The sequence below is a fragment of the Labrus mixtus genome, chromosome 10 (assembly GCF_963584025.1).
Source record: "Labrus mixtus chromosome 10, fLabMix1.1, whole genome shotgun sequence".
NCBI classification, from domain to species: Eukaryota; Metazoa; Chordata; class Actinopteri; order Labriformes; family Labridae; genus Labrus; species Labrus mixtus.
Window position 1 is genome coordinate 7,795,298 of NC_083621.1, and position 13,790 is coordinate 7,809,087.

The 13,790-nt window shown below is 42.0% G+C and overlaps 1 protein-coding gene across 1 annotated transcript in view; it reads right to left on the reverse strand.

The window, feature by feature from the left end:
• The window catches only part of col23a1a (collagen type XXIII alpha 1 chain a), a 124,403-nt gene that overhangs the window by 27,869 nt on the left and 82,744 nt on the right, over positions 1-13,790 (reverse strand). The window contains 2 exon segments of the mRNA XM_061047875.1: positions 2,568-2,594; positions 6,626-6,690. Coding sequence (XP_060903858.1) covers positions 2,568-2,594; positions 6,626-6,690 — 92 coding nt within the window.

Consider the following 13,790-nt stretch of genomic DNA (forward strand, 5'->3'; position numbering starts at 1 on the left):
GTGCACAATATGACTCTCAGTCCTTAATGAAGTGCTGCCTAGAGTGATCATTTGTATATTAAAATAATCTATTATATAACGTCATAATATCATTATTAGATTTACATTTTAAAAATACAGCATCACCTATTGGTTGATCATATTTTGTATCATTCATCTTAGTATTTCACCCAATCAAACTACAAAGTAAATATATATTGCAAACATTTGATATCATATAGGTTTGTATAAATATTACGTATCATTTATTCTGTCTTTGTTATTTAGGAGGATTACTGCTGTTTAATTTGTTTCCAATTACTTGTCTGTGTAAACTCGCTCGTCAAGAACTGATCCTGGGGCGCTGGTGGCGCAGTGGTTAATGGAAGCTGTAGTCTTCCAAGCGGGGCGGCCGAGGTTCAAATCCGACCTGTGGCTCCCTTCCCGCATGTCATTCCCCTCTCTCTCTCTCCCTGATTTACGACTCTATCCACTGTCCTACCTCTCAAATAAAGGCACAAAAAGCCCAAAAATAAATATATATATATATATAAAAAAAAGAACTGATCCTGATTTGGATTCTGATTAGATGAATGGGATACAGTAAAGCGTACAGCACAAACCGCTGAAATGTGCTGAGTGAAAGTCCAAAGATCAGTTGAATGGGAATCGTCAAAACCCAGTACAGCACTCTTGTTGAATGATGTGTTAATGTGTCACAGCTCACAAGAGCGCTGCCTGCAGAGTGTTAAAGGCCTGAATCTGACAGAGACATAATAAGGGTGAGAGAGGGCAAGAAAAAAGATTTTTGGAAAGCGATCTCTCTGTTTGTTTTAACGATGGAAAAATAAAGAAAGAGAATTTGTTGGCACGAGTCACTGGCACGGCACAGTTTGCATCGCGGCGCTCTCAGAAAACTGACTCGACTCATTTGTGCTGATGCCCTCTCCTCATGAGCAGACCATGTGAGAGAAACACACATCATACATTTACACACACACACACACACACACACACACACACACACACACACACACACACACACACACACACACACACACACACACACTCACAAAGAAAGACCTCTGACCACTTCCACAGCTCTGGCCTTTGTTTCAGAGATTTACATAAACTACGGGTGGTTGGATGGAGTTCACACACATCTGCACATATGGACAGAGATACACAAACAGAGCGACCCAACAGGAAGAACGGCTTTTTAAAAGCCCCGTGTTTGAAACTTGATCATCCCTGTTGCTGCTAAATGGAATAATGTGCTGTCCATGGTAACTGCCGGTATGATTAAACTACATTTGTTTCACTGTAACTCCATACACGCAGCCTCATTAGTCATCATACCTTCATGTGTGCCTCACAACAGATTATGCAGCTTTAATACAAAACACTACATACTTTAATTAAGAAAGTGTTTGAAAGAAAAACACATGAATTGACCAATACTTTTGGATCTCTAACGCAGACAGTGACAAAGATGGATAGAGTCACAGGCAAACAAACACAAATGCACACACTTCTCCTCGCTTTCCCTCCACCTGTGTGTAATTAGCAGCAGGCATTTCCCGTCAGGAGGGCTGCGCAGTGCCAGGCAGACTGAGACTGAGCCCCATGGGTAATGAACTTCCCAACATTCCCAGTGAGACAACGTACACGACGAACACAACAGACGAGACGCTGTGGAACACAACACCGGGAGGCTTCTGCTAATGCTACCTGACAGAAGGGTCACATCAGGAAAAAGTGTCCCACAAAGCACACACACACACACACACACTCTCACATACACACATACAAAGGTTTCATGCAACAGATAACCTGAGCTTTGAATGCTGAGTGTGTGTAGTGCTGTTGTGCATTTGACGCTGGCTAAACCGGCTACAGAGCTGAGCATGAGCTGTCGAGCAGGAAAAATCAGTCTGACCAGCCACAAGAGGCCGCTGCTTCTCCTGACAACACAAAGAACCTGACCTCGTCTCTGTGGTTCGATGCGTTGTCGGTTATCTGCTGGAAATCAATGATCTGCTTTGCATTCAGTAGTTTTTGATGTCCACAGTTGTATTATTTAAACATTTGTAAACCATGAGTTCTGCCCTATGGATGTATGCTTTATATTTCATTTGTGTGGTTTGTACTCTTGTGGTTTTTGTTTACCGATGATATCTACTTGTTTATTTCTCTTCAAATTTACACATTTTCACATCAGGCGTCATATGTTTTAGCTTTTTCTCTGCCTGAAGTAAAATAATGAAGACTTTCATGTAATCTTTCCACCCTGGGCAGTCTTTGTCTGCATGTGTTTGATACATATGTCTTTGTGTTTGAGTCTCTTTTCATTCATGGGGCAGGAGGAGATATCATTCGTGGAAAGAAAGTGTTAAAAGGAGGTGAAGAAACAGAGCGCGACAAGACTAAATGCCTTTTCAAGGCGCAGAGAAAGGGCTAAAACAGGTCAAAGTGCTTAAAAGAGCAGAGGGAAAAAACTCTAGAGTAAAAAAAAAAAAGAAAAAAAGAAGAAAAGATGTGATTGGGTGAATTGAAGAGTGACAGGATAAATAACAAATCAAATTTACCGGGTATCCATCCCGTCCAGCCTTGCCCTGGTGAGGTTAGAGATTGAAGCATGAAGCATTGAGATATGTTAGAACAGAAACCAACAGTGCAGCTGAAAATAAATGAACTGGTCACATGACCTGGCAACCTTTTATTTAAAATATACTCAGGATTATTGTTCGGTGTTTACCTTTTGTTTTTTAATGAACTTAACACATATTTAAGGTGATACAAGTTGGAATTCTCAATCTTAGATGCTGAGTTGGAGTAAAAAATGATCCATCTTCTGATTTTTGCTCTACACGCCAAGCATCGTTCATTATAAAAATGATGTAAAATTTTGTTTAAATTGTTTGATTCTAGGTTTTTTTTTTCCTCACAGCTTGACTCAGACAGGTTGCACTGACAGATTGTTGCACTGTGCAGTAGCAGGTGACTCATTACCACACCTTCCCTTTAACTTTATAGGCTAGAGGCTGAACTTGGGGTGTGCTCAGGAAAAGAAATTATACATCGTTTCATGCACACTTAGTGAGAACCAGCTGGATTGACAGTTTTGTCCATTAAAACCATTCCCTGCATTTCCAAAATGTCAACCGGACACGCTGTTCTGTTCACGTTTCTGTAAAAAAAAGTCATGTTTCAGAGCCTCTGCATGTCTGATCTGTTCCACATGTCAACGAAGTATTGACATCAAAAACATGTATAATAAAAAGTGAAAAATTATCCAAACATGATAAAAGCAGTAGTTTCCAGTTGTGTCATTTTTCAGGATTTAATCTGCTGTGTGAGTCGCTGCTAATAACACACACACACACACACACCACACACACACACACACACACACACACACACACACACACACACACACAGTTCCCTAGGTGGTCCATTTATTGTCGTGCTCTGTGGATGCACACATGTGTCAGTGAGTCTGTGTCAGCTTGTGTGTCTGTGGGAATGTTTAATAGTGTTGGATATGACAAAAGGTTGTAAAACGTAGTTAAAAAAAACAAAACGTGTATGTGTGTTTGCATGTTTAAAAGTTAAATACAATAGCATCATTTGATTTTGATACTACCTGGATGAGATGAGATTGTACTTACAGGAGCACCTGCAACAGAAAAATAGGAAATGGCGCATTAGAAAATAAACTCTATACATCTCAAATGAAGCACAGCATGAGTGAGTGATAGTGATCTCTGCTTTGTGCAGCAATCAATTCCTCCGAACAGTGGTGTGCAACAAAAACTACAGAACATGCGATGTGGTGCTTTAAATGATGACTGTAATTAAGCAGCTAAATATGGTGCAGAACAAGCTCATTAGAGCAGCTGCCATTGGAGTTTGTGGTGAAGCTGTTATGATAAACAGGCTTCTGGATAACGGGTTCATGTTTTGCATTAGGATATGAGGTCATGTCAAGACTTTGTTTCCTCTGAAGATACGGGCGTATGAGGTGGAGGAACAACAGGCAGGGAAAAGGTTTATTGTGTGTTTAAAAATCAGTCTCAGAGGTTTCTTCAGGGCACATCTGATTAAAATGCTCTGATGTTGAGCCTCAGCAGCTAAAAGTATCTGCCCTTCATGCTAAGTCAAACAAAAAAAAACAACAGGAATGATTAAAGGACTCCTCTTATTATTAGTGGTATTGGACTAAATGGAAAATTTAAAAAAGTCCTAATAAACCACCAAAACCCCTACAAAGTGAACATATTATTTTGCAACTCAAATGATTTATATCAGTAATTGGTTTGAATTGATCTGAATTAAATTTAAACCCAATCATGATGTTGATTTACGTGATTGTTAACACAATTATAGCCTATGGCACAATTTGGAGCTTTGCCGCTGCAGCTCTGGAACAACACAGCTCATCATTATCCATGCGGCACTAAACATCTACGAAAACTCAAGATTGAAAACAGACCCCATCTCAGGAAACATGGAATATTTGTGGGGTTTTGTTACTATTTAAACACACAAACAGTCAACATGACCAGAATCTATGTGAACTGTTTGATTCGAGGGAAAGGGCATTTTCGGGACAAGAGGAGCTGAGAGAGAACGAGGCTGGTTGGGGGTGAGGAGGTAAAAGGGGAAAGAAGAGGAGAGAGGTGTTGGGGTTTATGAGGCATGAAGTCAGTCAGATTCAGCTGTGTCTAGACGCTCGGACAAGGACCTCCATAGGCCAGACAGCTAGGTAAACACATGCACACTGAGACCAGCTTAAAGCATTGAACTTGAGACAGGTGTGAGTGTGGAGAATAACGAGAAAGAAGGCGACAAGGAGAGAAGGAAAGAAGTAAACAGAAGAGAAAAGGAAAACAAGTAGGAGGACAAACATGAAAGAATCGTGAGAGTTGGGTTGACGTAGCAGACAAGGCGACAGATGCTTTACTGCGCCGTCTGCCTCTTTCCTGTTATTAGTTTCTTGTGTTTCTGTTTCCTCTCTCAACTCTCGTTTGTTATTTTCTGAGAAACCGGGGGAAAAACGTCCCATTCTCTTGTAAAATTCTGCCCCCAGAGTCATCTGCTTGAGGATTGCGCAACGTTCCCTTTCATGCCACCTACGCCCGCACGATAACCCAAGCTGAAATGTGAGGACGCAAAAGTAAACAGCGACAGAGACAACCTAAACAGAACCACTTCAATCCAGAACATCTTGTGACAGAGTGAGAGCAGCCAATAAGTGTCTTATTCTGAGAGAATCCTTTATGCCAAGATTTCCCAAAAAGATAATCTGTAAAATGGACTGAAAATACATCCCAGCCTTACTCGCCTTTGATCGGCTGATGTTTTTTATAGATCGATTAAAAGACATGAGGGGATTCAAAGAGAAAGTCTGGTGATATTCTGCACTTTTTCTTCTTGTCAAATCTCAGGAAAAGACAAAAAAAACTTTTTTCGTTTCCAAAATATGACAGAAAACTCATAATTTAACCGCAACATTGAACTGGATCAGTCCAACACATTTACTGCTGTAAATAACTTAAAAACTAGAAAAAAGACAAACCCATTTTTACTCTCATAGTTCAGTTACGTTCAGTGATAACTAGTTCTGAGAGGTTTGAAAAAAATGACTGCGCCTTGTTGAGAATGGAGAATAAATCTATTACCCGCATTTAAAGATGTTTCTTCTTTGGTAGGAATCAGATTTCCGTCTTGGGTTAAGAGTTCAGGATTGAGAGCCGCAAACAGACTGAGAACGTTTCAGAAATTTCACCGAAATCTTTGTTTTGTTGGGTTTGTTGACGATTAGAGAAACATCAAAATATACATCTTTATCTTTGTTACTTGATGGAGTTGGGGTTCTCGGATTAAAAAGTAAAGGACATTTTAAATTTACTGTAAAGCTTGAAATTCTTCTAATGATTTAAGAAAAGCTTAGTAGAGCAAAAACGGTCATTGGTGATCTGTCACTGAGTCAACATCTTCCCAGGAGAATATCTCATCTGTTTAATCTCCACAGCAGTGACTCACAGCCAGACTGGAACATTTCCATCTGACACATTTCCTGCAGAACAACTTTAGTCCTGCAGGTTTTGATAAAATCGTCTAACAGCGTCGCGTCACAATACGTCTAATTCACACTAAATAAAATCCTTTCAACATGCGGATGACTCAAACGTATTAAACATCCGCTCTATCGCTCACGATGAACATTTTTTGCGTAACAAAGAGTGATGTCTCTGCACTGTTTTGGCTGGCCCGTGAGTGTTTTTGTGGTCTGTGTGGAAAGAGAACAATAATGGTGGGTACTGATGTTGGCAAGGGACAGTCTCATTAGGCTCGTACTACGGCAGCTGCTACCGCTCAGCGAGAACGACCGACATCTGGGCAAAGTTAGAGCAAACACATGGCTGAGGTTAACGCTGTGTCGGCCCCAAAAGCGAGGGACTGGGAGGACTGCAGACCGTCAGCCTCCAACCTGACTCGTGGGTCACCACTTAAACGAGCCCTCGAACAAATCCAGTCACCCAGGAAGAAGGAACGAGTGTGAGTAGAGGGACAGAGAGATGAGGAAAAAGGCACGTCTTTTAGGAAAAGAAGAGAGAAAGGAGTGATAGACAAACTAAACAGGTGGTGGACGTCACTTACCAGGATCCCCTCTTCTTCCCATCCTTCCTCGCTTTCCCGGAGGCCCTGTGAAAACACACAGACAGAGCAGTAAATCCTCCAAATCAGCACTGCAGGGATGAGTAGAAAACCACCGAGCATCACTTGCAGTTTGACCACTGCTGGTTATCTGTTGTGCCTGGCACTGAGTTTGTGTGTGCTGGCATTCAACAAAGATCCCGTCACACTCAGACCCAACCGACTAGACCTTTAGGTGAAAGCTCATTCTTTGGCTCAACATCAGGTTCAGTGGACCTTCTCCTCACTACCTGGGCTCCATCCAGCCACCTCCCTCTGACCCTGCCGTGACGCAGCTTGTGCCACCGCTTTCCGGTAAAAAAAAGATTCCTTTTTTGATGGAGAGGTCTGGTAAAGGTTGTGATGAATAGCAGGAGGGCCGCAGAGGAGCCAGAATCTGATGTGGCCAGCGAGAGAGGGCCGTCCTAGATCCTCAGACCCCATGCTGCTGCAGGACCATGAATCATTTCTACAAGACCACTGATTTACGTCAGTGTCTGGCTGGTAAATTACCAGAGGTGCCGTTTGAGGATATGGTGCAGCAGAGCATTGAAAATAAAAAAAATAAAAAAAATATACAGGGTTTCTGTATAGCTGACTGCCCCCCCGTTAGCATAACAACTTTGGCTTTTAAGGTCTTCAAAGCTCTGGATTCTTAACCTTCACATTAAGCTAACTAACCTTCTACCTATTGTAGTGTAAGATTTAGAAATACAGATAACTCATGGATGACAGTAAATAAAAAAAATTAAGAAAGTTAATTTACATCTTTAAAACTGTAGCAATAATTTGCTGAATCTACCTCCGTGGTTGTCCTTCAGTTTGCCTAAGCCTACGTCATTATGGCTTCTGATAGGCTGATTCAGTATCATGTGATAAGGAACAGGGAAGTGTTTCTGTTTTGGAGATCGGTAAAGTAGCCGTAAATTATACGTGTTTCTTCTTACCAAGAGTGACCCAACGGATTCCGACCACCACTTTTCCATCAGTCACTCACACTACTGTTAGTTCTGCTATTGTGTTAATGTTCTGCATCATATAAAGTCACGCAAAGTCAAGCTAGCTAGCCAAATCTGCAGTCGACCGCCAGAGTTGAGATGCTTTTATTTGTCGGTCTCTGTGTGAAATCAATGACCTCCAGATTCAAAAATGAGTACAAAGACTCAAAAGGTCTTCCTCCATTATCATCGTAACAAGAGTAACTGAACCCAGCTTTCTCCTTCAAGGCCAGAAACCCTCCTGTAGGTAAAACGTCTTTCTCTTTCTTCCCAATGTGCTCGTCATCCTCCCACACTCGCTCCTGCTCTTTTAATGAAATAGGAACCATACTGGATACTGTTTCTGATGCTGAGTGGTTATGGCTGCAGACATGTTTTACCTATTGTCCTTATTGAGGTTATTGTAGTGGCCTAATCACTTCCTGATTCTGCCAACCGTTTCAAAGAGCTCAATCATGCTCCTCCACCTCCTTCTTATGAGTACCTTGACCGCTTTTATCCTCCGTTCCTTACTTTATGCAACAGCAAGATTTTCCCCGTCTACAGCGAACCATTAAAAGAGAATTAAAATCCAGTGTTACTTTAAATCTGATTTAGTTCAGCAATTACAGCTACTGCAGACCATTAGGCTACATTTAAAATGTAACAATGGAGAATGAGTGCAGCTGTGCACCTATGAGTCTCATTTAAAAGTTATGTTTGAACAATTTTGATCATTTAACACCTCCACACCCTCAAACCTCAGACACATATGCCAGCTCTCTCTCTCTCTCACACACACACACGCACATGCACACACACCCCAGCCACAGCATTTATATTAATAGTCTCCATATTCCCTACTGTGCTCTACTTCCCCTGTTTCAGCCCTCACAGCCATTAACAGCAGCATGGAGCTGATCTGCTGGGGGGGGGTTAGGCCTCTGCAGAGAAGGACACAGTATTTCCCCCTGAGCCTGAGGGGAGGAGATGGAGAGGAAAAGTTTGAAAGGGGGAGGGAGGAATGAGTAAGCGAGCGTAAGGATGGGGACGGAAGACAACGAGTGGTGAAAAATAAAGAGTGAGGGTCAGAGAGGAAGATTTACTGCACTTAAAAATCAGGAAAGGGTCCAAGAAAAAAAAGATGGTGGAGAGAAATGGATGGCTTCTCAATCTTTACAAATCCTTTAAAAAATAATTGCCCATTCAAATTACCTCATGAAAAATGGATATGTACTATAAGTAATGGGTCACCAGGGTCCATTCCTGCTCTACCTTTATTTGGGACATGAAAGGCTGTCAGCATGTTGACAGCTCAGTCGCCAAAACCTTAGAGCAGCGGGTTCAGAGTGACTGAAACGTGGGAGTGGGATTGGCCCTGAGTGGGGGAATGGAGGCGGGCGATGACAGGCTGATGTAGGGCTGTATTGACTGATGGAATTAATGGGAAAAACAGCAGCAGTGGGGAGCAGTGTGTGTGTATATGTGTGTGTGTGTGTGTGTGTGTGTGTGTGTGTGTAAGTATTTCAGATTCCTATTTCAGTCGAGCAATGAACACATATCCTGTGACATATAGGCAAACAAACACATAAACACACACGGCACATGATGTGACTCAGGTGTCAGCCTAAGTGAGGCGTCACTTCCTGTGCCGTGGTGGCAAACCGGGGTCAGGAAATGTCACACGAGTACATAAGAATAGAAACATGTGTACGGGTTGTGTGGGTTTGGTTGTTTTTTTGGGGGATTTTAAAAACGGGAGGACGCTTAAACAGCAGACATAGAGGATTGAAAGTAAGGTGGAGTTAACAGAAACGGAACAAAAAGAAGCTGCCGGATGAAGAAATGTGAGGACAAGTACTGAACACGGATGTTGTCCTTCACTGTGACAGGTGTTGAAAAACCCCAAAGAAAGATGGACCTCCACATAGTCTTTCAGTTGGGAAATAGAATGACATCCTGTTCATAGATATCTCTGAGGGACGCACAGACTCAGTGCTGTACACGTGCAGGTTCAATCAGTATCAGCCAACATAATTATGAATATGAGCACGTAAATGGTTCCCTAGAGTGACCCAATCACACACTCGCATAATGAACTTCAAATAGACGGTCGCCTGAAGCGCTGTATCTCAAGCCAACCCTGAACTTCTTTTGTATGATGGAGTTGAAAATCATGCGGTCTAAAGTTGAACAGGCAGCCAGCCAACAGGTCCATCTTTTCCCTGAATACTCTTACTGTGTTTATGTGTTTGTGAGAAAGTAAAAAAAAAAAAAACCTGAGGCTGTGAGAAACAAACACATGGGTCTGTGCCTAGATTCTGCATCATTCACTAATCTTCACGTGGGATGTTTTAGGCGGCCTCAGAATGACCCTTATTCAAGAATCTCAAGTTTGAATCTTCTTTGACAACGTTTCTCTGCACGAGTAAGTTTCTTGAAATAGATTAGTTTGAGATGGGTGGTGTTGACCCACAAACAATGCATCCTTTTTTTAAATTATGTGTATCTATCTTTATAACAGAAAATGCAGTTTCAATTTAGAGCTGATGTAATACACTGTAATGAAATCCAAAAAAGCTGCTGACTTTTCACCTAACAACAATTTAGCTTCATTTTTATTGGGTGCAATTCCACAACAGCGCCGGAAAACAAAGCTGCGCCGTCATTACGTCGTCGTACATTCATCTTGATTCTGCAACAGCGTAACATTGGTGTCCCAAACTGTGGATTCACGCTGCGTTATGGAGTCACAACATGAAGAGAAACAACAGGAGCTCCACGTGCACAAAAACTCAGACATGCATACACAGACAGCGCTGTTATCCTCCCCCTGGCTCTGCTGATCTCGTCTCACCCCTGTATCGCCTCCGTTACCTCCCCATTAGTCATCCCACCGATTACGCCTCTGGGACGTTCATAGTGAAGATGAGACGCCCGTAAATATCGGGCCTTGAACGGGCAGATTAAAAAGGGCTTATGTCTTCACAGGAAGCCCCTAAAAGTTGGCTTTTTGCTCCCACAACCATATTGTCATCAGATGACAGCAGGGTTCTGAGATTGTACCACAATTTACATTACATGCTAATTTAAAAAAAAAAAAATTTTCAAGCCAGTAATCTCACCGACACACATACATTGACACACCAGCACATACTGCTTCGAGTGTGTCTGTGCATTAGAAATTACAAATACACAACCTTCCTCTTTCCCCTTCTATCTGCCTTGATCTCTCTCTAGGTCTTTCTTCTTCTATAAAACATTTAGAGCAACAGTTCTACTGTGAATATATCAAATGTTTCTCCTTCATATGCATCCACATCATTTCACCACACACACACACACACACAAACACCATCCGTCCTCCATCTGCTCTGTCTGTTTCTTATAGCTATGGCTCGGCTTGATTTAGCTTCTGTGACATTTCTCGCAAACAAAGTGCTTCCAGGGGAGAAAAAAAAGCGCAGGATTGGTGGAACAAGCTCCCCCTCTGTCTCTTCTTATAGGCCACATTTTGCTTAACCCAACAACTGGGAGCAATAAAGAGCCAAATGAAAATAGCAGAATGTGATACGGCATATGCACGACCACAGGTCTACCCATTTAAAATCCTCGCGCAAACGGGGGAAAATGTAATTTAACTGGTTGGAACAGAGTGACGGGGTGGGGGTGTGGGGAGGAAGGGTGTGAGCAGCGAGGGTCAGCTTCTTCCTTCCATGTTGGATGAATGCAATGTGTCTCTACGGCATCACTTCTTTCAGCCTGTTTAAGATTTCTAAAAAAAAACCAAGACATGACTTTCCTTAAATTCATCACTTACTATCACAAGAACTTGGAAAATGTGTCTGTATGACGCAGCAACAAATACAAATCTGGACATTTGCTCTTAATGTTGTTTCATGTCGTCAATATATGCTCCAGATGTACAAATAATCAGGCCAGGTTTTTAACAGAGGCTATATTTCATTATGTTATTGCAGAGATTCTGACAGTCAGAATCCAATTGACTCAAGAAATATTCATTAAATACAGCTTTTGTTTAACATTAAAAGCAAGTTGTTTTATTATTTTGTCAAGGACTGAGTATATTTCCTCATCATAAAATGTCAGCTAAATTGCTGCCATTGAAATTGTTTACTCATCTGCTATATAACTGAGGATTTCCTATTCGTGTTTGCACGACAGCTGTACGGCCTTACTGTCTGAAATTAAACTTCTTCTTCCAAACTTTCCAAACTGTCAACCGATCTGTCAGCGTTTCACTGTGCTCGTCCAACTTTTGATCCAATAAGATGGGGGACACATGCTGAGGATGTAAACAGCAAACAGAAAGAGAAAGAGACGGCTGATGTGATTCACATGGAGATGATTCATCCTCCAGCTGCCCTGCATCTCGCCTGGCTGCAGGGTCAGCCGTGGTTCAGCAGCTCTGACAGGGTTCAACAGACGGTAAATAAGAAGAGGGCGAGACTCTTTATTGATTTGGGCTCTTATTGTAAGTTTTGTGTTTTTGCATTTTGTCTGTTGTTGCTACTCTTTTTTTTCCGATACAGGAAGCAGTCATTTGTCTTTATCCTGGTTGATAGACTTGGAAGGCAGCTCTCTAAAGCACACCCTTATTGTTTATTTTACTTTACAATAGTAATTCACAAAATTAATATCATGCTGTGCTGATTTTTTTTTTTTACATGTGTGATGTGTAACTCACAAGGAATCTTGAATCTGACATCTACCCCGTCATAGAGAAAACTGCTTAGAAATAATCACTCTTGTTGCTGATGGTCTGGTTGGCTTTGGTAGGTATGTTTAAAAAAACTCCTCATAGCAGCTTTAAATACAAGGAAATACAACCTTAAGAAACTGCAGACTGGCAACAGACTTGAGGGGAAGATGCTTAATCAATGGTTCAATATCTCAGAGGTGGTTAATAAACCACAGATGAATCCATCAGTCAGATCTCCAAAAACACGTATCAGTATTTAAACAGTTATTTAATACTGACCACAGTAACAGACTTTTGTGTTTCCCAAATCTATATTTCTGTATGCGTCTTAACCACAAGCTCGAACACTCTGCCTGTGTTTGGACTACGCTTCACCTCCTTGATGAAATGTGGTTACACAAAGATGCTATACAGTAAACATCACTGTGGTTTTCATGCAAAGGTCATCCGCGATTGGGTAATAAGAAGCCCAGAACACATTGGTACCAGGTCGACCTTCCTGTTTTACGTTCCGTGTTTAGTGTTGCGTGACTGCAGGGTAAGTTTCTCGGAGAGAGTGAGAGGGCGTCAGTGTCAGAGGGCGTGCGTTGGTATGGATGCCTATTTCATGCCTATGCAAGTGTGATCAATGTCTAGGTTTCTTGACACACTCTGTCAGGGCTGAATGGCGCCGCTGTAAACCTGTCTCCTACTGTGTGTGTGTTTAAATATGCAGCTGAGAGGCGTGCACATGTTTATGTCTGATATATTAGTCATTGGTTTCTAATTAACATCACACACCAAAAGCTCATCATTCCTTGTTTATTTGGGATTTGCACTTGTTATTGGTTGGTGAGTTTGCATGCAGAGGTTTAGGAAGAGTCCAGTGTTGTAGTGTTTTTCGCTGCTCACACCCTTCCTCCCCACACCCCCACCCCGTCACTCTGTTCCAACCAGTTAAATTACATTTTCCCCCGTTTGCGCGAGGATTTTAACGCAGGTGTTTTGCGTTTGAGTGCCATGCCGGTGCTGAAAGGCAGCCTGGGTAGTCACTGCGTGTTACAGCTAATGAGAGGTGAAGGTAGAGATGGGCCGCCCAGCACTTACGGACTTACACAGTCAAAACAATGAGAACGCCCTCACTAAACTCAGCAGCCAGCGCCAGCCGAGCTCAGCAAATACGAGAAGATCACATCAAAGTAAAAAGAGCATAAGGAGTTCAGCATTCAGAAGACAAACAAAAAAAGAGTTGTTTTTTAGGTGCTGACAGCTGTAGACAGCCAGGATGAAAGGAAATGTACAATTTCATATTTCTTCAAGGGGTTTCTCCAAGCAGAAATGGTGGGCCACTTTGTTTATGAGACCAACTCTGGTGATTGACTTGTTGCTATCATTGCTAGAAAACAGCCTACCCCGCTATATTTATGGTT